This window comes from Cyanistes caeruleus, chromosome 1, assembly GCF_971803275.1.
Source record: "Cyanistes caeruleus chromosome 1, bCyaCae1.hap1.1, whole genome shotgun sequence".
Taxonomy (NCBI): Eukaryota; Metazoa; Chordata; class Aves; order Passeriformes; family Paridae; genus Cyanistes; species Cyanistes caeruleus.
The window spans coordinates 99,174,555-99,201,971 of NC_141701.1; the positions used below are offsets into that span (position 1 = coordinate 99,174,555).

General features: G+C 37.8%; 2 protein-coding genes across 2 annotated transcripts in view; one reads left to right on the forward strand and one right to left on the reverse strand.

The window, feature by feature from the left end:
- The window catches only part of RALA (RAS like proto-oncogene A), a 62,937-nt gene that overhangs the window by 4,909 nt on the left and 30,611 nt on the right, over positions 1-27,417 (forward strand). The window lies entirely within an intron of this gene.
- Positions 263-27,300, reverse strand: LOC111923673 (mediator of RNA polymerase II transcription subunit 1-like). Its single transcript, XM_086844545.1, has 18 exons — positions 27,159-27,300; positions 26,900-27,008; positions 14,450-14,553; positions 13,233-13,317; positions 12,822-12,876; positions 12,249-12,381; positions 11,198-11,226; positions 8,987-9,058; positions 8,819-8,893; positions 7,602-7,672; positions 7,196-7,261; positions 6,685-6,793; positions 5,869-5,990; positions 5,406-5,518; positions 3,526-3,721; positions 3,114-3,209; positions 2,568-2,676; positions 263-1,500 (listed from the first exon to the last, which is right to left on the reverse strand). Exons 2-18 carry the CDS (start codon positions 26,964-26,966, stop codon positions 1,230-1,232), a joined length of 1,773 nt encoding a protein of 590 aa, XP_086700671.1. The 5' UTR covers positions 26,967-27,008; positions 27,159-27,300; the 3' UTR covers positions 263-1,229.

Genomic DNA, 27,417 nt, shown 5'->3' on the forward strand with positions numbered 1-27,417 from the left:
TTAAAAAAAAAGCACAAAACCATTTCATACTTTGAGGCAAAAAAAAAATCTAAGGCAAAAATTTCAGAGGCTGAGTTTACAACATTCTTACTAAAGACTGTTTATCCTGTCAGAGTTGACAGAGTATAAGTTTGGTTTCCTTTCAGTGCCACTTCTGCTTTAGGGGTAAGCAGACCTGTAGTTCAGAGTCTTGCACTGAATGCATTTATGAAATAGTGAACAGAGAGGGATGTCTGCATTAATTGTGTATATACAAAAATCATTCAAGTAACTTTTTCTCAATTTATTTAGCATAATGTTGATATGGATAAATATCACTTTTCTTCAAATGCCTGTGTTGTGTTATAGACTGTATCATGTATGTTAGACACAGATTTCTTCCATATGTCTGCACCATATATATGGTGCAGACAGTGTTGGAAGTTATATAACTTACCTAACTAATTTTTAAATAGTTGTTTTAACCAATTGTAAGCAGTGTCCACTTATAGCCAACACCAGTTAAGTTTCTTCACAGACCTACTATGATCTTTAAATCACTGAAACCTTAAGATTGTTAAAACCAAGCATAACAATCTGCAATAAACAAAGCCAAAGGAATTAGAAGATTTGGCATCTGGGATCTTAAATTTATGGCCATTCAAGGACATTCGAGTAACTGGAGGATATAGAGGAGATTAAGGCCTGGAAAGTTGGAGACTGTCTGAGAAAAAGATAAAAGGATGAGGACCAGATTAGCATGAAGAGAAAGAAATCAATAACTAACAGGGTATAGAATACTAATTAAACCAATGAATAAATTAATGTCTTTGTTTGCTAAAAATGCATAAATAAGTGAAAGAGTTTTGTATCAGGGTCAGCACTGAGGCTGGAACTTTGTCAGCCACACACATCTCTTGACCAAGAATAAAGTAATGCCTTCCCTTCTAACAATAAAAAAAACAGTTTTAGAGGGAATCTTATTTACCAAGACAATTTTTGAGGTTTTCAGTAACAAGACAAAATAATAGAACAGTTTTAGACTTTAGAGATTTGGATGTTGAAAAATGCAGATTCAAGGGAACTACTTTCCCATATGTAAAAGTTTGCATAGAGGAGATACAATTCACAAATTACTAAGTAGACTTTTTTGTTGTTGTTTGTAAAGCCATCAGGTTTTTGTCTATCATATCACTTCTATACCAGCTATGGAATTACTTTCCTCCTAAGTTTCAGTGCATAGTGAGAGGTTACTCTTTTTCCATGTTATCACCCAGAGTTTCCAGTTTGGCTGTAGAGAAATCTTCTTCTGTGCTGTCTGTATTATTTGGCTTATCTGTCACTACCCAATCTTGCTGACCAACCCCAGAAAGGCTTTCTTTGAGACTGTTAGAATCTGTAGTTTGCTCCGATTGTGGTTCAGGTTGTTGTTCCATGTCCATGTCTTGTGTTTCACTGTCAGCTTTCACCTTGGCAGCATTCCTGAAAAGAGCTCTCATGACAACTGGGACTGACATGCAACTGAAGAAGGAAATGACACATTAGTCACTACTACAGACTTCATTCATTCCTTAAAGTACTTCTGTTTTTTACACTGTGGCTGACACATGAATGAAAAACCACCATTACTTCCTTTCTGTTTCTGTCTTGTACAACCTGGTGTTACATTGTAACTATAATATAAACTGCATGTGCTGTACCAGCAATACATGTTAACACACTAAAATCTAGTGCTGAACCTTTGAAGTTGGGTGTGCAAGGCAGCTTTGACTGAAAGAGTGGGAGGGTCTTGGTCAAAAAAAAAAAGTCATAAGGATGCTTCTAGTGAAAACCAAAACTAAGAATATTGAAATATATTAATTCTTGTTGAGTTTTATAATTTTAACCTTAATTTTTTTATGTAACACAGGTACAGAACATATCTTTTCTAACACACTGTATTGGAAGAGGTTTTTTTCCCATTCTTTACCTGGTTCCAAAAATAGTACCTAGTTTAAAATCATGTTCAAAATCCAGACTACATTGATTTTGTTGTCATCAAACAGATGATAGCTGTATACTAGCTTATGCCAAATCAATTAGTGCTCTTAGACTATGTTCTGAATCAGTTTGTCTAGCCTATACTCATGTATCACAACAACTTGCTCTTTTGGAATTTGTTCAGAAAACAAGCCAGAGACAGTGTTGTAGGCATGCCGTATACAACTCACTTTCTGAAGAGAAGCACTGATTGCTATTAGGCAGATGTGTAAAAAGACCTTTCCATGCTAAGTTGCACTAGACATGAGACTGTCATCAGCTAGAGTCTTCAGAAAAGCATCTTTTTACAAGGTAAAGCTCTTCACTCAATAGTCTTCCCCTGCTCCCACATGCTTTCTACTAGAAACACTTCATCGCTGTGAACGTTTAAAATTTTTGAAAGAGCTATTTAAGACACTGAAGTAACTTATTCCCACTTTTGTATTACAGCATTTTACTAGAGAGAAGTTTTCCAGTTGCTTAGTTTATGGCATTATGAATGCACATGATATTACCATTAAATGGACATCTGATGTTCATTCCAACTTTTATAAAATAAAAGTACTTACCGTTTCACAACTCTTGCTATGAAGTCATCACTAGAATTTAGAGTTGGATCTTGAGGATTTAAATGAAGGTGACATTGGACTTCTCTAGAGCTTATAACATCAATTACAACTAAGAAGGAACAGAACAGAAAAATGTTTGTTTTGAAATACTTACAAACATTGAAAACCATCCTTTCATTTTGATGCTTGAAGAGACGTAAGACTGAAATCACTGGAAAGAGGTTTGCAGCAATATATTTGCATTACTTGCTTTTCCTTAATATAATTAAATCAAAAATAGAGGAAGTTACAATTTATTAAATAAAGGCAGTCCAAGACAAAACAGGACTTGAATATTTGCATTTACTTCCTGTATTATTCTGAGTACAGAGCACCTTCTAGTAAGGAGTTTATATACAAGTGTATACACTTGGTGTTTTTCATGGGCTGCAGACTGTTGAGTGGCCCTTAGAATATTTGTAACTGAGATACAGTGCAAGAGCCTAGATAGAGCCAAGTCCCTTATCAGCTCAGTAAAGAGGACAGTAGCAATTATTCCACACATACCACAGGCTAAATTCTCTTTCACAGGATGAAGGAAAAAGACAGAAAAGCTGGTGTTCTTGTGTGGTACCACTTCAAAGTAAAGCAGTTCTGAATCATCTAGAAATAAAATTACTGGTTAGCAGTATCCACCATTGAAGTTTGACTCTTTTTGGCTGAATTACATGCCAAAATTTAAAAAATACTGATACAATAGTCTAATTACTCATTACTTTGACATCTTAGTTTATGTGCATAGAGTGAGCATAAAATCCAAAAAAAAAAAAATCAATACAATGTTAAGAATTTTTTATCATTTACAGTACTCCACAACTAATGACAGTTTTGGCAAGGGAGCAGTAAAATCTGTCAACACCCAACTTAGAAACTAGTTTGTCTCTAATACTGTGCCATCACTTCCAGCCACACAATTTACCTTCATTTATATGCTTCTCAGAGACACAGCTGCTAATAAGAGTGTTATATGCCACTTGATGTCGAAGAATCTCTATTACGCCAGGCACGCACTTTGGATGGCTAAATGGGATTTTACTGACCAAAGCTCCTGCTAAATCTGATTTTTCTGAACCTTTGTTTATGAAGTAACAGTGTTTTGGGCAATCTGGAAGAGACTAAGCAACAAATGTGGTGATATTTCAAGGACTGAAAACAGGAAAGTAGAGATTGATGTTATCAGGCAATTTTACAATCTACAACAAATATATTTTTGAAAGGTACATTTCTAGCATGTCCATCATACCTTTGCATTTCTAGTAGAATCCTTAGAGGGAGCTAAATGACATCCACTCCCATCCAAATATATACAAATTAGGCAAATACACCCAGAGCCAAGTTGTCAGGAGTTCAAATGTCACCAATTCTTCCAAAAACTTTTCAGAGCCCTATAGGCTATAAAAATGTTAGTGACCAAGATAATACTGTCATAGTAATGCTGCTTGATAGTTGCACAAACAGGATAGCAGTTGTACCAGAAATCAGATGTGCCAACCTCCATCACTACTACTTCTTCTTTGGAGAGGTATGTTTGGCTGGAATATCTCCCGAGATTCACTTGAAGATGAGGAGGAATAGTAAGAAAAATTTATTACCTCTCCATGTTAACAGTGATTCTCTGATGAAATTAGAAGTGCCACTATTATGTTATCTACTTCAGGATGCCAAGTGGCAACTGTCCCCTTAAGAACAGGGCAGGGCAGTTAATTAGGAGGGTCTACATTAATAAAAGCTGAAGAGTTTTTCCTCATGTATTCATGGATCAAAAGGATTTCCCCTACACTTATTTCAAGATTAGAATGCAATTTAGTAATTCTAGAAATTAAATCTTTAAACTCAGAAGTAAAACCTTCTTCCACCAAGTACAAATATTTTAGGGAATTCTTGAAAAGTTACAGAGCCTTTTCATGTGTATCTAATAGAATTGAAAGATTAATTCCATCTTACAGAACAGAAGAGCTTTGGCAAACATTATTTTAGCATGGTATAAATTTACTACTACCTTCTTGCACCTCAAGGTGCAAGAACTAAAAGGGCAATGGGCTCTACAAACACTGCTCGTAGAACAGAAAAAAGTGCTCTCTTCTTTTGCTGCCATGAATTGCAAAATTAATGTTTCCTAGCAAACAGAAGGAGCTCTTTGAAGCTTGTCTTGTAGTTGCCCTGTACATAAGTCTGCCAGAAAGCATCTTAGCCACAACTTTCTATTCTAAAACTTTACATATAATGCAGCCTGAGCAACTGTATTTCAATAATGGAGTTATTAAAAGGAAGTTTTACAGTTAAACAACCTTGTCTCTCGATAGCTGTTGGCATCACTCTTGTAACACTTTATGTGTTTCTTCCTGCCAGTCTGTTTAAAAAGAATCAATAGTCCCACTGTTATCTAATTAAACATCCCTTTTGTTGAAACAGTGTGACATGCAGCATGATAAAGATCTTCAAAAATCTAGGTAAGTACCTTCTTGGGACTTGATCCTCACACCAGTCAATAAGTTTCCTTCTTTTTAAGGCATTAATGATAAAGTTCTGAGCAATTTTTAGAAGAGTAAATATTTGGGTTACACACAGACAAATTAGTATGACTTCAGCAGCCAAGCACACAGTGTTTCATTAATGAGGATGAGAAGCTCACTTACATGAAAGGATCTAATACTGCTTCATAAACTGAACTATTTCCTAAAGAGCCCTTTTGTTGGGATTCTGGGAAACCTACATTGCTTGCTTACAGGGAAATGGTAATTCAGTATATATATATCATGAGCAACAGCACAGTGTATGTCAAATGCACACTATACTTACCACAAAGAAACAAGATTTATTTGTAGACAAGTCTTCACTGCATTTTTCTTTAAGAGTAGACTGAACAATTAGCTCATACAGTGGAGCTAGTTTCAAGCCAGAAATCTGAATTCCTGAAACCAGGTCATTTTATTAGCAATTAGGTTATGACAGTAGGTTATGAAAGCTACTATTAAACCCAGTGTTTTGAAAAGACAAAAATATTTATTTTCTTTTTTATTCCCCTTTTTTGCTATTGAGAATTTGAGGTAGGAGTGTTTAACTTTGCCTGTAATTGTCATATCTTTCTTAGAACTTTTGCATTTTGCAATGGTTGTTAAATGTTACACTTGGACTGATAGAACAGAGTATGTTCTGCCCCAGAAGCAACTTGTTCTTGCAACATTAACACGGGAAAGTAAAAGGCAAATGAGCAATACATAGTCACAGTAGCACTTAGTCTTAAAAAACAATTACAACATGCCTGTGAGCCTCTGTATCTCTTCAATACTGGATGAAGACATTGGAACAGGTTGATGAAACTTCAGAACAAAAAGAGCTGGCAAATCCATGCTGAGTTCATCAGTCAGTTGCAAAAAAACAAGGCTGCTAGGGAAAAAAACTGTCAGAACGAAAGCTTTTTTTCACAGTAATTGCCATAACAAGGGCTCTTAGTGCAAGGCCACTATCAGGTCCCTAGCAGTTTATTATGTTCCATACATTTTCTGACTTGAGAAATGTTTTGCATTATAAATGTAACTTTAATACTTTAAAACATAGTTTATGTGAAAACTGACAAAAGGAAAAGTCAGACACAAAAACTGAGCCGTGTTTTTTACAAATAATTCCAAACTATTTTAGTTCGGAAAATTACTTCAGACTTTCCCTCTAGACAGCACTGAGGTAGAGAAAGATGAGGTGTCAGTATCCATAGTGGGATGGCACACTATTTTGTGTATTGTAGGTGTAATATCTTTCAGTATATGCTTTCTTTATTATGAATCTGTGAAGGACTTGCTCGTTGAATACTATGAAGTTCAGTAATATTTGAAGGCTTTCTGCCTTCAAATCTATGAATAAATTCATAGTGACACAGTTAAATATGAACACAATACTTTCAAAGTCCATTTGGGAAAACCATAAAAGTCACAGATTATAGAGGGTGTAGCTATGGAGCATAAAGCCATTAATAAAACAAAGCTTCCTACTTTCAGCAGAGGCTAAAAGTAAGTTAAATGCTGAAATCAATGCCAGTGTCTTGTAAATCCATTTCTGTACTGACAAGTGTCCAGAGCCTCACCTGTCCTCTCCAGCTTGAGGATCTACAATTAATGGAGACAGAGGCAGTTTGTGGAGTGTATCCATGCCTTCAACAGTTACAACTGTTTTTGTTCCACATACCTGGGAACCTGAGGGAGAAAGAGAATGGCATTATTTTCCTTATTTTAGTGTATATTAACTCTATGCATGCAAAATGTACAATGGTAAGGACTTGGAAGGTCAGGTCCAACTGACAGCCACAGTGGTGTGGGCAACAAAGAGAAGCCTGCACTGATGACCAAAAGGCCAAAGTTGCCCAAAGAGGATAGCAGCAATAGCTGAATCAACAACCAAGAAATGGAAAGTAGTTTCCTGATGGACATTAAAACTGTGCTAAAGTTCATCACACAAACTGTTCTACTAAATTAGAATTTTAAATTTTATTTCTGAGTTTTCATTAATTAAGTTTGCTTAATGAAATGGTTAGTATTGAAAAACTTTTCATGTTAGCTATTTCTGATGAAACAGCAGAATAGCTGAAATAGCTTTACCATGATTTAGTTCTGCTTCCAAAACTTGATAGGGAGAAATGTAGAATTCAATGTTCATTGGGGTTCCTGAGGAATAAAAAAACAATCATTACTACAGAGATCAGTAGATGAAATATGTTGGGTACCTTGACATAAAGGTGAAAAACCAACACTGTAGATGGGCATAGGGGATTTCTTCTAAGAGCACATCTCTACTTAAAATATATGTTCAATATATGTTCGGTATATGTTCGGTCTGTGTATTATCTGAGAATACAAGCACAGAAAGTCCCTACAGCAGGTTTTATTTATAGTAGAGGATCTTTCCTGTACACAAAGAGCAACTCAGTAGTGTTTTTTGATTACAATTCTTTGAATTCAGAATAGGGAAAAGGGAAAAAAAAAAGAGAAAAAGAAAAAAAATCACCTCCAGTTCTTGGCACCAGGTGTCCTACTTTTCCATTAAGTACTTCAGTAACTCTGTTTAGATCCTGTGTTCTATTTCAAAACACATCTTAATTAGTGTTTCCTGCATTGCAGTGCTAGCTAGGCTAAAGTAATTTCTAATTTGTATCCTTAATCAAAAGAAGACAATGCTTCCTTGGAAGCAGATTGTATGTCCAGCTTTCAAAACACCACAACTCCACACATGCATTACTCCTGGGACCTGGGCTTCCAATTTCCCTGTATCTGAGCTGTTTCATGTTGCACAGAAATGAAGGGGGTCAAAAATATTAGAGTGGCAACTGCTTGAGCAAAGAATGAAGAAATAACCTAGATAAACTAACTTGAACTGAACCAGTCTCTGACTTCAAGTGTGTTCATGTAGCTGAACACATACAGCCATACATTTAGATAGCTGTGTACTAACTCTGCAGTGCATTAATTTATAGCATAGATGGGACAAATAATCTGTTTAACTTATAAATAATATTTACTGAGATATCAGTGACCAGCAAGGATACAGCACATTAGTTCATAGTGTTATTATGCTTCATGAGGGAAAACTGTAAAAATAATCCAAGAGGCTGTTTCAAGTTACAGGAGGCCATACCTGCCAAGGTATGTGTGTATGTAACATAACAGGCAAGATATCAGAGAAGATATTTCAAAAATGCAGAGGGAAAGCACTACCCTCAACTCTGATTTTCTGAAAATAATGAAAATCCTTGTACAATTACCAGAAGGTTTAGGAAACTCTTCCACATCTATCTGTAATCTTACTCTTTGAAAGGAGAAACAAGAAAAGGAAAGAGGAAAGCTGGCATTCACTACTCCTGATCTAAAACCTGAGGACAAAATGAGATACCCAAACAGCAGAAGCCCAGAAGGTCTATTTTACTTCTGCCACAGGGAGATTTAAAGGTTACTGCTGTTTGCTCTCAGTGGGTGGTCACATGCACACAGCCCCAAGCTCTGTAATCAACAAGTTTCCCAGGAAATCCCTTAGATAAAGCACAGGAGTTCAGTAGATTGTTTCCCTTTGCCATATCTGGGGTTGACAAAGGCTTCAAGCTTCCCAGTAGGAGAAAACTCATTAGCCTTCCACATCCTGCTCTACAGTTAGATCCATTAACTTGTTTTTTAGTGAAATGAAGGGGTGTGGGTAGAGGTAAAGAGACAACGACATAAATTATAAGTTACCTGTCCAGAAGAGACATTGAATAAAGATCTTTTTCAAGGGCCTGCAAAGCAAGATATCCCTTAGCTTTCATTTCGCTGGAAGAGAGAAAAGACAATTTATTATTTTTGTAAGTAAACGAAAGTTAGGCTATGGATTTCAAAAGTTTTTGAGTAAAAAATAACTGCGACCTGTTTCCTGGAATTTGATACATATTTGACAGGTCTTCTAGAATCTTGCCAAAGGCATCATAGTTCTTCATCCTAACAAAAAGAAATAATGACTATCACACTACTAAATGAGTTGGAAAATAACTTTTTTACATAACTTGCTAGAAAAGGCACCACTTTAGAATGACAGCGGCCTCCTCCTTATCAGATCAAGTAGCAGTACTGATTTTAAGTTTTCTTAGAAGATACCAGAAAATGTGAACCTCTGGTTTTGTTGCAAGAAGCACTGTAATTATAGCTGAAGCTGGCACTGAAGTAGGCACTACTGAAAGCAATAAATTTACATAAAACACAAATATGACAGCTCATTTGCTGCAAAACACTTTTCCTGATGTTCCAATAAAGCTAGTAATGTAGTACTACTTCCCTAAGACCATGCATGTGTACATTGCTCTTTTCATTAAAATATAAATATTACTTAAATATAACTGATAGATGCATCAATCAAAAAGGAAAGAATGGAACAAGTGGCTTGATTTGTAAAGAAATGGTTCAGACTGCTCAAACCCCAGAATTGCTGCAGATTTTGCCTTGGTGTGACAGCCTGGAACTGTGTTCAGACTAACCCACCAGGTATTTACTCACTTGCTTAAGTAGATTTTACATGAGTTTTACAAGTCTTACTAAACTCTGGTGCTGCAGTCACACAGACAGCTCAAGACTTTCCTTCCCTCCCCATGCAGATGTGGCTGCAACATGGATCAGCAGAGACAAAATGAGCCTGCCTGAACTTTGACATTGGGACAAACTCTTTCAAACCTGGAACCTAAACAAGTCACTCAGCTCTCCTCAGTCTCTTTCCAGCTAGACTAATGGGGAAACAGGGAAAAAGGAGGGAAGCAGGCATGCATAGTACAGGAACAGACACAGCACCAGCTGTGCATTAGCTGGCTGGTTCATCTTAATTTTATAGTTACTTTGAAACACAGGATAACATTACACAGGAAACATTACACATATAACAAACTGCCTGACAACCAAATAAAATAATACACCAAGAGGTGTAGAAAGGGTACCTGTTCTTCGTGACAAATCTTAACAAAACCAGGAAGGCAGAGAAGTAGCACACACAGTACCAATGATAACTATATGCCAGTGCTCAGAGCCAAACTACTGGCATTAACATCACTGGAAGTCAAAAATCTAGGAAAGTGCAAATTGAAGCTTTAAGTCATAGCTGTTTACACCCATAAAGCAAATATAACTTAATTTCTGAGGAAAAAGAGAGATGAAACACTCAAGGTCAATGATTATTCTGTCTCTTTTTATCTTCCCTTTCTATTATTTGGGTATAGTATTTAAATAAGAATCCAGTTTCCTAAATATACTCATTAAAATCTGGAACCTTGATCATATTCACTGAAGAACTTATAAACAGACTTTTAAAGTGGTGACCTGACCTGGAACAGCAACTATTCAGACAGAACAAAATACGGTAATAATAAATACATACAGTGCCCTACTGCTATATGAGAAAATTAGGGTCACATCTCCCCCTATGTATTTGCAAAGAAACTCGGGCCATGTGATAACACCTTGCTTTTATTGCTGTGAGAGAAGCCTGAAAGACATGCAGTTAAAGTATTTGTATAAGGACAATACAAAGACTATTTAGTATTTGATGAAAGGAAGAGAGGAAAAGTAATACCTAGTCTGTGTTTGTAAATCAGTTCTGAATTGTCATCATCGGTCCATTACCAAAACCATGGGTCCAAATAGTTCTATAATTCTTGCAGTCAAAACAAAGGCCAGTATTCCAAGGCTGTGTTTGACTGGAAACTAGGGCCCATGTATTGGGGATTACTCTTTATCCTTGCTCAGTTGAAGCAGATGCATTTGGTGGAATGACTTGAGAAATACATAATGCCTGGAGTATCTTTTCAAAACTATATTTGCTGCAGTTTTAGCCTTCTATTTACAAATTTGAAGCAAGTAATAATAGTTACAATGACAACCAACTTCCAATATGGAGGATTGGAACCAACTTCCCTAAGAAAAATGGAATCCAAAATGCTGTCTGTTCATTCTTCTGTTGTTTTCTGGATTCATATTATTGTTCCCTGATTGTCTTTTTTTTTTTTTTTTTCCCCTTCTTCAGTTTTTAAACTGGAATAGTTCTAGCATCAGGAATTCCTTTCCATTCAACATGAAACCCTATACATGATTATTTACCTTAGTAGCTGGACCAAGTCATCACAAACCTATAGGAATAAGAGAAAGGAGTTTCATCTTTCTTGCCATTTCTGATACATGTTTTATAAACATTTCATTCGTAATGATAAGCTTGATCCCCATTACTTTGAAATAGCTGCATGGTTAGCATAAAAAAGACCCCAACACTGAAAAGCAAGACTAACAGAAGAACAAAGGCTCTGTGAAAGTGGATAAAATTCACAGAAATAGTTTGTTGATAAACTCTTTCAGAAAAAAAAATTGCATCTTGGCCAGTTTTTCTTTTATTGGTTGTGCTAGAATTCTCTGAATATGCATTTTCATTCTAATGATATTGTCCAGCACTCACTGATCAACAGACCTGTGCTGGTTAAATGAACAATTTGAAATTCCAGGGCTGACTTCAACTAAAAATAATGGACAAAATTAACTTCAGGGCAGTGTAATAATTTGGATACTTACTGACAAAAAACAGAGTTTAAATTCCCCAACCCCCCACAACAGCTTGTTATATCTTTGATCAGAAGGATTGTCTGTAATTCTGTAACAACTGCAGAACATGATATGTGAACTTTAGGGTGATATGCTGTGAATAATTTAATAGAAATTTTGCTAGAAAAACATCTCCACTGGTAGAAATATATGTATTCCTAAAGAAGGCAGAATAAAAAACAGAATAGCTCCAAGGCATCCATTGAGAATATATATTGCACTACACTTTGGTAGGAAAATATTTTAAGCCCCTGTTATTTACTGTATATTGGTTACATTGAAGCATGAAAATAAAAATATTTATGCATGATACCAAAAAATTCTTGGAAAGTGGGCCTGTCAGCTGACTATTACAGTAATACTTAGCACTAGAGTATTTAGTATGTGTAACTGAGTTGTAAGTTTGGGTGAAAGAGTCGGATACCTAAAAAGGTAACTAGTGTCATGCACAGGCTTGCAAGTGTGACAAGACCAAAAGGAAGTCAAAACCTTTCTGACATGACAGCTGGAAGCCAGGTGGAAGACTACAGGGTCGTGAGACAGAGAAAATTAATTTTACCACAGGAGCTTCTTCAAAGTGAGCCAGCTTTACATCCATCACATCTCCATCCTTCTCCAGCTGAATTTCTACATAAAACATCATTGATGTTATGTAGCAGGCAGTTCCACTGGGGCTAACATGAACAGTAAGTCTGAGAAAGATGAGAAAAAGAAAAAAAAAAAAAAAAAGAAGAAGAAAGGTTGTATATATAAAAATTCTGTAACTTTTAAAAGGAAATTAGTATAGTTCACTTGGTTGTGGGAAGAGACACAAAGAATGCTTCAAAAATAACACCTCCTTGCCTCAGCTTCTGAAACCTATCCAACCAGGCATGTATTTGTGCTCTGCTATTTACATTATCATGTTTGTTTGATCAAAACTATTAACCTCAGTCTGCAGCTTTGGGATGTAGGCATTTATGCCTTCTCTTTACCCAGTAACCTCCTCCACATAGGGCTAATCAAAACAGCAAATACACTCCATTAGAGCACTGAGCTAAGAAATAACATTGTTGACAAGCCATCCAGATGTATTCCTCTCTGGACTTGAGGCCATGCTTGCTCATTTGCATTTATTCATAAACAAACTTACCCTTTTTGTCTGGATAAAAGTTCCAACGTATTCATCACAGAAAACATGGATTTAGCTGAAAAAAACAGAAATTCAGTTTAATCAAACTGCATTGATCAAGAAGTAGAACCAGTATTTTCTTGCTTCAAAGGATATGATTTAGGTAATGAGAAAATAGTATCTCTCTAATGACTTTTTATTAATGACAACTGTTATGATTATTAAGTGCTGTGCTGGGTAGAAAGTATTCTCAGGCTTTAAGACTAGCTTTAGCCTGAAGGCTTAGCCCAAAGAGGAGTTACAAGTCTTGTCTCTTATCCACCTCTATGTTTGTATATTTGACCTTGTTGTGAAGAACATCAAGAGAGAAGGATTGTTAGATTCCACACAATATTTTAAAAATATACTTTGAGTTATCCAACAGCTCATTACCATTTAATGTCCTCTCTATCTTCTCCGTGCAGGAAAGCAATAGACCATCTGGAGCATTACTGACAGGCTTTCGATGTGGGTTACCCTAGCACATTTGTGAAAACAAAAGACAGAGAAAGATTCTTTAAATTACTAGCTAAGAGACACAGCACACAGATGCCCCATACAACAAACCTCTGGTTATTTGTTTTTGTCAGACACAGAGGTTACCTATGACTGGAGCTATCTCTGAAATGGCAGCACTGAATGGATTTGTGAAGACATCATTGTGCAGTAATTACATACCAGATGCCTTTGGAGCAAGGAGTGGCTTTCCATTCCCCTCTCTTTTGAGCTGATCACTAGATGTGTCAGCTAATTTCACTGTGAAGCTAAACTAAGAAAATATTTGTGTTTTTAATTTTACAAAAAATTCTGCCCGGGTGAATAGATCAGTAAGTGCCACAGGAGTACTTGGTTACGTTAGGATACAAGTTTCAGTTGATGATATTCACTTCAGTAGCAAGTAAACTCTCCCAGTTTCTCTTCAAGTTCTTGTCTGAAAACTTCTCACATTTCACACTTCAATTAACAAGCACTCACTGGTGAAGAGTTTTCACTTTGTTCAAATTCAGGACATTGTTTTCAGAGTAAGGCTTGAGTTAAGCATTAATAAAAAGTATCATGGAAAAAAGTGGGAATTTTTACACTGAGCTCACAGTAATTGTGTTAATATGCTCTTTATGAAGATTTAAATTAGCTATAGAAAGGCAGGAAGCATGGAATGATTTAAGGTATATCACAGCAGCACAAAGTCTAGATAGCAGATTTCGGACCAGTTTCTAAAATACAATATTTTTTTTCCCAGTCCTGTAGGCAATAAATTGTCTTTACATACCATGAACATGGTAATGATAATGAATGGAAAGCAACCTCAACTGGTAGACAACCAGTCTGAATAATTACCTGAATAATTAAAACAACAGAAGAAACAACATCTAAAGTGTTAAAATTAGGCAGGAAACTTTTATAATCCATGGTCCTAAGAAAAATGGGGAGGCAGGCTATACTAGGCACCAGGTTTTTCTGGGGGTTATCTTTTGGTTGGTTTTGGACTGCATGGGGTTTTTTTGCTTAGTTGGTTTTACTTGTTTTTGAAAGTCAAGCAATTTTTTAACTAACTTGGAAACATACTCTTATACCACATAGCCTTCTCCCACCTAACCTGTGATTCTTACCATGCAAAAATAAACAAGTTTTAGAGTTTCAGTCCATGGCCTTTGTTGATATTTTAAACGCAACTGTTCCATTAAAGCATTGGTAGAAATAGCTGTCAGAACACCTGAAAAACACGTCAAAATGTTCTAAATATAATGGCATGTATTTACATTGGCAACCAGAAATGCTGGAGGAGGACAAATGTAAAACCTTGCTAAGGTCATAGATATTATGCTTCAAAGAAGGAAGTAATAAAAATTGTTTTACTTGAATTTTGCACATACAAGCATCTAATTTTTGTAAGACTGAGAGAAAAAGAGTAGGGGGAGATTTGTATAGGCAAGTATTCTCAATATTAAATACAGATATGTAGCCCAATCTTCAGTTTGTTAAACAATTAGGCTTTCTTTACCTATGCACAATTTCATATGTGTACTCTTAATAAATACCAAGGCTTTGCCATGGACTTGAGAAATCCGGATACACCAACCTAGAGCTCAGTAAAGGTAATTTCAATTAGAGATAAAAAATCAGAGATCATTTTTTATGATGAGAGTGTTAAGACATTGGAAAAAGTTTCTCAAAGAAGGGGTGCATGCCCCACTCCTGCAAACATTCCAGGTCAGGTTGCACAGGTCTCTGAACAACCAGTTCTAGTTGAAGATGTCCCTGCTTATTGCAGGAGGATTGGAGTAGATTGTCTTGAAGGGTCCCTTCCAACCCAAATTATTCTGTGATTTTTCAGAGGGTAATCTCAGTGCAGGGATGCAATTTTTTTTTCCCTTGGGATGGTAAGGAATGAGAATGGGGCTGGGAGAAGGAGCATATTCAGTCCATCAACTGCCACCTTTCAAATATTCTTTTTGGCCTTACAGAGAATCCAGATGTACAAAGAAAGTTTTTTGCTGAGATTTGATACTTCCATAATCATTACTTCAATCAGGAGAAAAACAGGAGTGAATTTCCTAATACATCAGTCTGAGAAAGGTAGGAAGACCCCAAAGTTATTAACAAGAAGAAACTGAGTCCTGCAACGTGCCACCCACTTTGCTCTGCTCCAGAACCAGAAGAAATATTACAAAGGGCTTTTTTTCACTTAGTGGGCACAACAGCTGAGGAGATCTGGCCCCTCTGAGCCAGCAGTACTGCATGGGGAAAGACTAACTAGGAGAGGGATGTATACACCTTTTGCATACACCAAGGAGGGATAGTGAGAAGGGACTGGCAGCTTCCTCCTCCTGCAGGCAGGATGACAGAGCAGCAACCACTGTCCCCTATAAATCAGGCCACTTCAGCCAGCTGGAGGAAGGGGAAGAAGTGGAGCCAAATCAGATCTTGCAAGCACACTCGCTGGGAACATGCCCCCACTCACCCACGCCTTCATGCTGATAGAAGGGCTGCCACCCACCCTCTATCTCCATTCACATTACAAGAAACCAAGCCTCCTATTTGTAGCAGCCACAACACAGCACCCATAGGTGCTGTGCAAGGCAAAAGTCTTCATAAAAGTAGTCCCCAGAGGTTAGTGTTTGAACTTGGGGCTTGATAAGCATGGTAACATCACCTCTGCTACTCTTTACAAGAGGCACCCTGTTAGCCATGTTCTTCTACATCTAGGGTATAATGTCATCTTTTCAGAAGGTGTAGTATAGAGACTGAATTTAACTGGGAGACAAAGGCAGGGGGGTATGATAGTAACAATCACTCAGCAAAACAAGAAAGCACTCCAAAAGGGGGTCTTTAGTCTCTGTAGTGGAGGGAGTTTAAAAAAGGTACTGATAATGTTTGCATTGCATTTGTACAAAAAATTGTGTATTTTGTGGTCACCTCAGGTTGCAGTCTGCTTGTACATATGAATTGTACACATACACTGCACAATGGCAGTGTGAGGTTCAAGGGTTAATCCTGGACCTTTGTCCAGACACTAGCTCGAAATGTGGTTGCTGTGGGATGTCAAGGTCTACAGCAAGAAGAGTGTACCTCCTACATAAACCCTACATAACCCTACATAAACCCTGGGTGGCACTTACAGCAAACCTTCTGCTTTCAGCTGTTATCTGACACGCTGCACTGCCTGAAATACTCTATTTTATGTGGTATGAGACTATTTTTCACTTGTATGTAGAAACCTGAGTAGAAACTAAATAGTTCATTGCCCTCACTAAGATTACAGAAAAAAAAAACTAAGCATAGGCCTAGGAATCCCAGGAGAAGTATACATCAAAAAGTGGTATTTGTCTCCAGACAAGTGTCAAGCATACTAGTTAGAGAAAATCAATGCAGCTGAGTGAGTTAAATATATTTATGCTTCAGCTTTTACAAAGGAGGTGAAATGTGATCAAGTAAATTGATGACGTAATTCTGCACTCTTAAATCACTCTTCTGTAAAATTATTAGCTTGGTGTATGGTATTAAATATTAATTTAGTTTTTGACCTGACATTAGCAGTGACCATAGCTATAATCATAGCTATAATCATGAGCTTTACGTGTTAATTGGTGTATAAATTTAAAAACATGTTTTCAGCATTTCTAGGGAGTCATTTTAGCTTAGGTTTGTTTGAACAATCTATTGAAATATTTTCTGCTGAGCAAGAACATGTACGATGGCCCATGTAAAGTAGGTTGCCTCAGTCCAGATCATAGGAATGGGTATGTGCAAATATGACATACCACAGCTTGGTAATGCTTAATATTTTTGTGGCATTTTTCATAAATGTTTGTCCAGAGCTCTTTGGAGTCTCTATGATCTTGATACTGACTCAAGTGCTTTGATCATGTCCTGAATAAGCAGAAAAATAAATTATTTGCTAACTATCTTGAAGAGAACACTTCCAAAATAATGGAAGGAAACATGCCACAGCTTACCTGGTCTGCATAATAGCTGTTCTGCAAATAAACAGAGGACTTCAAATTTAATTAGTCACAGTACATTATGGCTGATAAACATAAAATACACTTTAACTTTTAAATAAAAAAGCCTTTTCCATTGTGCTAAAATGTATGTATTTAGGTAAATTAATTTGCATCATTTTTCCAGGATAGAAATTGTGCCAGATTTTCATAACAAGAAAAATATTCCAAGACAATTATTATCCTTCACATAAAATTGCAGGATTGGAAAAAAAAAAAAAAACAACACATATAAGAAACAGAAGCTTAAATGTTCCTCAGAACAAGCAGAAAGTTCCTCAGAACAAGGTGCTGTTCCAGTATTTCGAACTGTCATATTGAATTACTGCACTTGAGAGAAGAGTTAAGAGTGATGAATAATTAAAAATGTTCTAATTATAGCTTCTCAGGCATATTAAATACACAAATGTTTAACTGGGTCAGTTCGTGGAATAAAGAAAAACAAACCATCAACTGGACATGCATTATCATGAGTATATATTATGAAATTACCACACAAATCCTGCATGCCCACCTGCTCTGGATTACTCTCTCTTTGAGTGCTTATCAAAAACTGCCGCTGAAAGAATATTTCATGTGCACAGTTACTTAATAAATCGTCCCCAGATTAAATCCTCTTCTGCTCTCAAATAATTGAAGGTTGACTTATTCTCTTTTAAAGGGTAAAGCAGGTATGCTTCTTCAAGCATTTTTTGAGAAATTAATTATTATTACTATTTGGTTGTTTTTTGTCATGGTTGTCTGCATCTTGCTAGATTCCTGACTGTTATATGCTTCACAATGCATGGCCTGCACACATTATGTTTCATATGAAAATAGGATTCTGTAATTTCATAGTTCTAACATTTCTGATGATTTTTCCATTTCACTGAATGGTAATCTCTTTTTCTGAGAAAGAATCAATATATTTCTCATTCATTTTCTTGCATATTATTTTTATTTCAATTTAATTATTTTTTTCAGTGAAGATACTCTAGATTTATTATAGAATGTAAGAAACCTTGGCTTACTGTTGATACATTTTAGTGACATCATTTCTGAAAACATTCCCGGTATTCCATAATCAGTGTAATACTGGTGGGGTTTTTTGTTTCTGGTTTCTTTTGGCACACTGGGAGTTGCTTTTTTTCTCTTAATCCTATATCTAGTATTGATTATTTTTCATCTAAAGAAAAAAATTAAAATAAATCACCAGCAATATATCTTCACTGGCCTGCATCCAGCACTTTATTGGAATTACATCTTTCCAAAAGCCCTCAGCTGAACTTCTGACCAGAGAAAACAGCAGCTACATAACAGCCCACAGTAAGTCTAAATACAGAATTGAGGCCTGGGGCAGTCTGTGAAAACCAGTGGTTCCAGTTAGAATTGCAGGATGTGTAAGAGATGTTGCTGTAATTATGAGGTCAGAGCTAAAACTGTGCTCCTTCACAAAGTGCCATGGGATTTTAGAGCGATCAGCAGTGACAGAGCTATAAAATGGGCGTGTAACTGGAACATGAATACAAAAAATGATGAGCATTCAAACAATTCTTTTATCTGTCCTAGGTGCTCTTCTATCTAAGGCAGAATGGAAGTGCTGCTTAAAGTTTATGACCTATAGTTTAGTCTGAAACAGTCTACAGTTTATGGCTTTACAACCCATAAAAACTACAGTATGCTTTGTCATCTTTCCTTCATTCCTTTCTACATCGTGTCCACAGTTACAGAGTATGAAGAGTTAGCTCCTGAGAGTAATATCAGAATGTTGGTGTCTGCATTTTATTTCACTACAGCCATATAGACTGAGCCAGTTTTACTTCACAGCTTACTGAATAGCACTTCTGGCACTTAGTCTGAGACACTTAACACTGGCAGTCTTTGACAATTTCCTGCTCCTTCACTGAAAGTGATTAAGATTCTTCAAAGCCAAAAGCTGTATTGACAAACACCGGAATAGGTTCATAGCAAATGAACATGGATGTAGAAAGACAGGGCACATCTTTTCCTCATAGTCAAGACATGGCTAACATTTGATTTCTGCTTGACATTAGCATTATAATCTCCAAGTAGTTCTTGTTTAAGTTCTTCTCCCAAAAGCCCTAGATCCGTGTAACCATAATTTAAATAACCTCATGAACGAACACGTGAGGGCTGCCTTCATGTGTGCGCATTTGCTCTTTACAGGGTTTCATAGGACACCATGATTGCTATTCATAACTGAACACATCTTCCTAAGAGTCTTATGATCATTTTTATAACTAAAATCATTCTGTAACTAAAATGGTGTTGCACCATCATTCATATTCTTTACTGACATCAGTCAGCATGAAATCAATGGAACCCATCACTTGAGAGCTGCCACAGCTCTCCTTGAAGAGAGAAATAAAGTGAATGTAGCTGACACATGATCTGCACAAAATGGCAAAATCAGTAATACCCATACTATGCTGAAGGTCTACATTGAAAATGTTACTGGTAGAAGAAGCAGTTGGAGGAGGAGGGAAGGAGAAGCAGAAGACTAAGAATTGAGGAGCTGAAAATAATACTGAGCACTGAGGAGATCACTGAGGTAGAGAAGAGGTGTAATACAGAAATGTAATAATTGTGCTTAAAGGAGCTTTCCACCAGTATGTCTCAAAGCTAACCACGCAGCAGCCAGCTTATTATCTTGTTTTTCCAGACTGGGATGCAGAGAGATGGGGAGAGGAAGTAACTCCTGAAATGCTGGCCACAGAACTAGAAACCAGACTGCAATTTTCCTGGCTCTATTCTAGCACATCCCCATAAGAAGAAAGAATTAGCAATGAAAGAAAGAGGTGGAGAAAGGCATCAGAAAATCACAAGAAAAAGAAAAAAACATGATACAAATATGAAACCATATAAGGTCTGAAACCAGAATTAACAGAAAAAGAGGATATGAAAAGCAGAAAATGCATAGAAAGGAAAATATTAAATAATTATATAGACAACATTAAAATTTGAAAAGTATACAGAATTTTGTTTTACTTTAATAACAGAAAAGTGAGATGAGATTAGATCTACTCTGAGCTATTTTAAACCAATATTGTTTTGGAGATGATTGTTCAGCTTAAGGGTTCTGTTTGAATATATATAAGGCTATGGATTATATAACATGCAGACTAAAAAAGAAAAAGCACTCAGTGGCAAATACTGATTTCAATAAAATAGCATGTGGGAAGGACACATTTTTCAGGAAATACCATTTTCAATACCATAAAGGAGCTCAATCCCAACAAATGTCAATTGAAGGTATCACAGCAGTGCCATGCAGACAGGAACTCTATATAAAGTACACATTTTACATCACTCTATGTTTGTTAAACAATTTCACACTGCTTTTCATATCTTACATGTTAAAACTGAAGCTAATTAAACTATGAAGATTTGTTAGAAATACATACAATGCACATTAAATTATACATTTTAATGCTTTCATATTTTTTGACACTTGGTAATTCCTTAATTATGTTCTAAAAATGTTTTTGTCCCTTCTTATATACTTGAGCCAACTTTGCTATAACTCTCAACTCTCAGACTTCCAGATTCCTAGTCACCTATTAGAATGATATCATTTGTCCTAACTGTTGAATGACAAGATGAATGACTGTAAACTCATCATTACTCATGAATTCCTTGTTCTTCAAGTCACTTAGCCTCATTTTCTCTAGGGATGATGCATTTGGGGATGAACCTTTTCAAACTGGTAAGAGAGCTGTAAGTGTTAAGAACCATGACTAGCTCAGATGGAATACTGAGAATATTTTCATTTGGACAGATAATAGAGCTGAGGAAATGCAAGTATCTCAGTACCCAAAATCTTATTACAGTCATCCCACTATGGGTTTTTTAGGGTGTATTTTGTTTGCAAATGTAGGGATACACGTGACAGGTTTGCAGGCAGCCACAGATGAAGCTTCAGGGAAACTGGTAGATTAAGATGTCCTTGCACTGAGCAAGAATAGAAGTCCACACAGCCTCTGTGTCTGTGTTGATTTCTTTTTCTGAGCGTTCAGAATCTGTATTTTATTTTATGTTTATTTATCTGTGCATGCCACAGATAAACATTTCCCAGGTTGTATGGACTGAAAAAAAATAAAGACTGTGCCTACAGAGCTTAACCTCTAAGTGTAAAAGGCAGATAAAAGCTGGGATGGGAAATGGAGGGACTGGCCAATACACTGTGAGGGTATGCTTTAGTTTAACCCCAGCTGGCAACTAAGTACCTTGCAGCCCCTTGCTCGCTCCTCTGCAGTAGGGTGGGGTGAGGACGGGAAGAACCAGAAGGTTAGAGGGCTCAAGGGTTGAGATAAATATAGTTTAATAGGGAAAGCAAGAGCCACGCACTACAAGAAAAGGAAAATAAGAAATTAATTCACCACTTCCCATGGGTGGGTAGATGTTCATCCACCTCCAGAACAGCAGAGCTCCAGCATGTGTTACTTGGGAAGAGAAATGCCAACACTCCAAATGTCCCCACTCTTCCTTCTTCTTCTCCCACTTTTTATTGCTGAGTATGATAGCATATGGTATGGGTCATATAGCACATCCCTTTGGTCAGTTGTAGCCAGCTGTCCCAGCTGTTTCCCCTCCCAGCTTCTTGTGCGTCCCCAGTCTCCTCCCTGATGAGACTGTGAGAAGAAAAAAGGCCTTGAGGCTGTACAAGCACTGCTAAAGAGTAACTAAAACGTCCCTGTGTTATCAACAGTGTTTCCAGCATAAATCCCAAGCATAACCCCACACTATCTACTGCAAAGAAAATCAACTCTACCCCAGTCAAAACTAGCACAGAGTAGAACTAAGATTACATGGATTCCAATTCAGTAGTCTGTCACTTAAGACCTGGAGTTGTACTGCCTAGCAGGCACCAAAATAAGCTTTGTCACATCAGATTTTCCTGCTAGTTTTCAGAGACAAACAGGCACACTCAGAGGGAGATCTGACCACACCCCCCCCACCAGTAGATGTACCACTGCCTCACAGCAGCTATCACTCTTGGTTGTGTGAAGTGGGAGCTACTTCCCAAATCTGCCCTTGGGCATGCCAGTTATGTACCTCAAGAGTAGTACGTCCTTAAAACCTGTCCCTTACACAGAAGCAGAGAAAAGCACACAAAAAGATACAAACTTTAGAAGTATGAGTATGTTAATAATCAGCCAAGTAATTGTTTAGCACATTCTTCACTCATTGTTACTTATGTTTTCTCACAACTGGTACAAACTGAAGGTGGATAAAAGCTTCTAGCTCTTTCATTCTCCTCAGAATGCATGTGGTTTTGGGCTGGGTGATTTCTTTTCAACTGGCCTGCTACTTAGAAACTCTATCAATTCACAAATACATTTTATGCATCCTTACACATTGGTAATAAAATGTTGTCTAATAAATTTTAATACAGTTGTACCACCAGCCTAAAAGAGAAGAAATTAACCATAATACCAGGAAATCCTACCTCCATGTATTGATTTCAGTTCAGCAATACTTCACAACACAAAGGCCTACACACCCACAGACCCAGCAGATGCTGGGGTAATCAATTCTGGGCTGAAATAGGAGGATACCCTCAAGAACCAGTAAGTGGTTTTGTTCATTTTCTCTTTTGTCCATTTATAAAATTAAGTCTCTCTCACCGTGGAAGATTTATTGAGCACTTGAAGGAAGACTGGATGTTTTATGCATGATAAGATGGTTTTCCAAAGAATGTGGTTCATTTATTCATGTCAACAGAAATCTAAGATAAAATTACAGTGTTAAATTATGCATACTTTAAATATAAATTGTGTGCTAAACTAAAGGAAACAAGTATTTTTTGCTCTGTGGGAATGGAAGCTGCACATCAATGTTTTTCCCAAAGATTCGGACATGCTTTGTCTGACATGTCCAGTGTATCTTTAGCTTTTTAAAATAAATTAAATCTTTGTCAGTTGATTTCTTAATTGTATTAAGGTACATAATGCAAGTACTACTAGCACACAATTAATTACATTTCTATCCAATTATTCTTCATAATTTTTCCCTTAAAGAATTTTATATGCAGAGCTTTACTGGCACATATGCTAATGCACAACAAAGAATATTCATTACCTACACCCTTTGTAGCCACATTGCAAATGTCTACTACACTGCCTGTATGGTTTTAGGTACCTGTGGTAGCATTTAAACACCAGAGAGAGTGCAATTCAAAACTCTTGTTGCCTTGGGCTGCGAACCCTAAATTCTTACACAGTCATTGGAGTGAAGTAGTTGCAATACCTACTCTCCTCTGAGAAGTTTCTCTCTTACACTGAGAAGCCAGAGTCATGCCATAAAATATTCCAGGTGCTCCAGACATGCTCTCACTATGATCACTTGTTAGCAATTGCATAAGAATTATTAATGTGCAATTTCATGGAAATACTTCTTTTATTTTTGGGTTAAAGAGCTCATTTTTTCCACTCGGTTTAGGTAAGGTGCCAAGGGACTCATCCAAGCAAAAAATGAAGGGTATACTATAAACTGTTTCATTGCATTACAACATGAAGTTTGGGCCACAAAACAAAAACTAAAAATAATTTTTTTGTCTTAAGATAGCTCTAAAGAGAGATAAAAGGACAAAGACCACATTCATAACAAACAGCATGGTGCAAAATGGGGATGAAGTCGCTCCCACTGTAAAGTGAAGAGCAGGTTCAAGACCACCTGATGCAGCTGAATAGCCACAAGTCTGTGGGCTCTGATAAAATGCATCCCAGGGTCCTGAGGGAACTGACCGATGTTGTTGCCAAGCTACTCTACACCATATTTGGAAAACCCTGGCAGTCAGGTGAAGTCCTCAGTGACTAGAAAAAGAGAAATGTATTTTTAGAAAGGGGAGAAAGGAAGATCCAGGGAAGCACATACTGGAGATCCAGGGAACTATATACCTGTATATAACTATATAACCATATACTGGAAACCTTCTCTTTCCTGGGAAGAAAGAGAATCTGCTCTGTGGAGGAGATACTCTTGCAACAATGTTAAGCACATACAAGACAAGGAGATGATCCAAGATAGCCAGCATGGCTTCACTAAGAGCAAATCATGTGTGACCAATCTGGTGGCCTTCCACGATGGAGTGACAGCAACAGTTGACAAGGGAGGACTATCAGATGTCAACTACGTAGACTTCTGTAAGTCCTTCTGTAAAGCGGTCCCACATGACATCCTTATCTCCAAATTGAAGACATGGATTTGATGGATGGGATATTCAGTGGATAAGGAATTGGCTGGATGGATGCAGGCAGAGTTGTGGTTAGTGCTCTTATGTCCAGGTGGATGCTGGTGATGATTTATATCCCTCAAGGGCCTGTCTTGGTATCAGGGCTCTTTAATACCTTTATCAATGACACTGTCAGTGGGATTGAGTGCACCCCACCAAGTCTGAAGCCATGAAGCTGAATGGTGCAGATGGCACAACAGAAGGAAGGCATCCTATCCAGGCAGACAAATTTGAGAAGTGGGTCTATAGGAACCTCAAGTTCAATAAATCCAGGCGTAAAGTGCTGCACCTGGGTCGGAACAATGCCAGATGTGAGTCCAGACTTGGAGAATAACTTGTTGAGAGCAACCATGCTGAGAAGGACGTAGAGAGTTCACCTTCAGCCCAGAAGGCAAATGGTATCTTGGGCTATATCAAAAGAGGGGTGGCCAGCAAATCAAGGTAGGTGATTGTCCCTCTCTAGTCTCCCCTCATGGGATCCCAAGAGGAGTGCTGTGTCCAGGTATAGAGTCCTTAGCATAAGAAAGATGTGGATCTGTTAGAGAGAGTCCAGAAGAGGCTACAAAAATGGTCAGAGGACTGAAGCATCTTTGCTATAAAGACAGACTGAGAGAGCTCAGGTTGTTCAGCCTGGAGTAGAGAAGGTTCTGGGAAGAGCTCATTGAGGCCTTCCAGTACCTAAAGGGTAAAGAGCAATGTCTTATAGGGGCATATTAGTGTTAGGACAAGGGGAAGATGGTTATAAACTAAAAAAATTAGATTTAGATTAGATCTTAGGAAGAAATTCTTTATTTTGAGAATGGTAGGGCACTGGAACAGGTTGCCCAGAGATGTTGTGGATGCCACGTCCCTGGAAGTGTTAAAGGCCAGGCAGGATTGGGTTCTGAGCAATGTGGTCTAATGAGAATCATCCTTGTCCTTGACAGGGGGTTTGTAACTTGATAATCTTTAGGGTCTCTCCCAACCCAAACCATTCTATGCAAAGGGACATTGCCAGAGAATGAAACAGCTGCTACCAACATCCAGATAAGTACACTATATGTCTTACAGGGCAAAATTTATTTTGTACTAGCTCTAGTTTTGAAAGAATAAGGAAGAACTAAATGGCTGCAGACATCAGTATTAATGAGACCTTAACTATGACTCACCTTCTCTTGCAACAGAAGGGTTCTGGAATAAGTATTAAAAAGTAATACAGCACAGAGATACTGAAAGGGCTGCACAAGTTGGGCCAGGATTTCTTGAGGACTCCTGAATCATTATTTTTACACAATCACGCAAGGACTCTTCCAACCTTTTCATGGCATCTTAAAAAGTCTAATCACAGATACAGTGAAAACTTTTCCCCGTCATGAAAAACCAAAAATGTTTTGTGTTTTATTTTGGACATTTGGTTGACTCTGTGTTACCAGCTTTCCTTTACTCTTGTCCTTTTTTCCCACCCTCTCCATTTAACAGAATCCAAATTTCTTTATGCAAATGGATGTATTTTGATATTTTAATCAGAATTGCATCTGGATTGCTATCAGTTTCTCACACTCTACAGAATTTGCAAAAATTAGCTCATACTAAAATGTGAGGGAAACAAAACTAAATTCTAGAGGAATATATACTAAACACTGGATAAATTATGTCAGAATGTCAAAACGTCAAAAATTTCAGAAAACAGAGCACATTAAACAACAATGAAAATTTTATAGCGCACCTGCTTTGCAAGCAAAGTGCAGTGGCTCCATGAGGTGAACACTGAGGCTAAAGTTTTCCATCCAAGGTGATAAAATCTGGAATTTCCAGACTGGGAAATTACCTTCAGCCAAACAATTACGTGGAGGAGGGGATGCTTCAAAACAATTTGTATCGTCTCTGAATGGTTACAGTGCGAAAAACAAAGATGCACACTGAGCAGTCAGTTTTGATATAAGCATATTATGCTTAGGTTTCATTACATCACTTATATTATGCGTTTAAATCATGTTCTGTTTGCACAAAGCTCCCTTTTATGCCCACAATTTAGCAGTAAAGGATACAGTTATTAAAGCACTATTGTTATAATTATTTGAATTATTGTAATTAACATGGAAACTCTCCATATTGGCATCTATAAAATTCTCCATGTATGGAGTGGTCCATTACTATAAAAAAAAAAAACACCCGAAACTCTTAAGAAGATCACTGCTTCATGTTCCCTTCTGCCAGTGACCATTTTCTTTAAACTCAGTATATTAAATGCTTTCTCAGCTTACATTTATGCCCTGAGGAAAGCTCCACTAAAAATAATTGTGTTTATAAACCTAGCGACAGATGTCGGGAATTTATCTCCTTACCATGGCAGGACACGCCTCCTCTATTCTCCAGATGGGGGATTAGCTGGGGGGAAGGAGGGACAGACATCGAGCTACAATGTTTTCTCACTATCACCCTTAAGAGTTTCGGCTGAAATAAAGGAGGAGAAGCGGGAAAGGAAAGCCGGTTCCTTTCGAGGCTCGGGGTTACGGTGCCGCGGGACAAGCGAGACACGGCCCCACACCGGAATGGCCCTCCCGGGGCAGGCTCCGGCCCCGCCCCGCCCCGCCCGTTACCCACCCCCGCCGCGCCCCGCCTGGCCCGACCCCGCACGCGCCTCCGACGGAAGCAGTCGTCTCCTTCCGGGACCGGGCCCACCCGCGCGCGCACCGGTGACCCGGGCCGGCCGGCGCACCCGCCCGCGCCGCCCCGCTCCGCTCCGCTCCGCTCCGTTCAGCCTTGGCCGGCGCTGCGCTTGCGCGCCCCGGCTCTTGACACCGCGCCCCGCCCGCGGAGCGGGGGCGGTGGGGCCGCGCCCGGTGACGACGCTGCGGCCCCT

Coding starts and splice junctions, on each gene's coding strand:
- LOC111923673 (XM_086844545.1), bottom strand. CDS start 26,966: ATGTCTGTCCCTCCTTCCCCCCAGCTAATCCCCCATCTGGAGAATAGA. Junction 14,554..26,899: donor AGGAGGCGTGTCCTGCCATG/GTAAGGAGATAA, acceptor CGTGTTTTTCAG/GTGTTCTGACAGCTATTTCT. Junction 13,318..14,449: donor AACTTGTTTATTTTTGCATG/GTAAGAATCACA, acceptor CAAATGTGCTAG/GGTAACCCACATCGAAAGCC.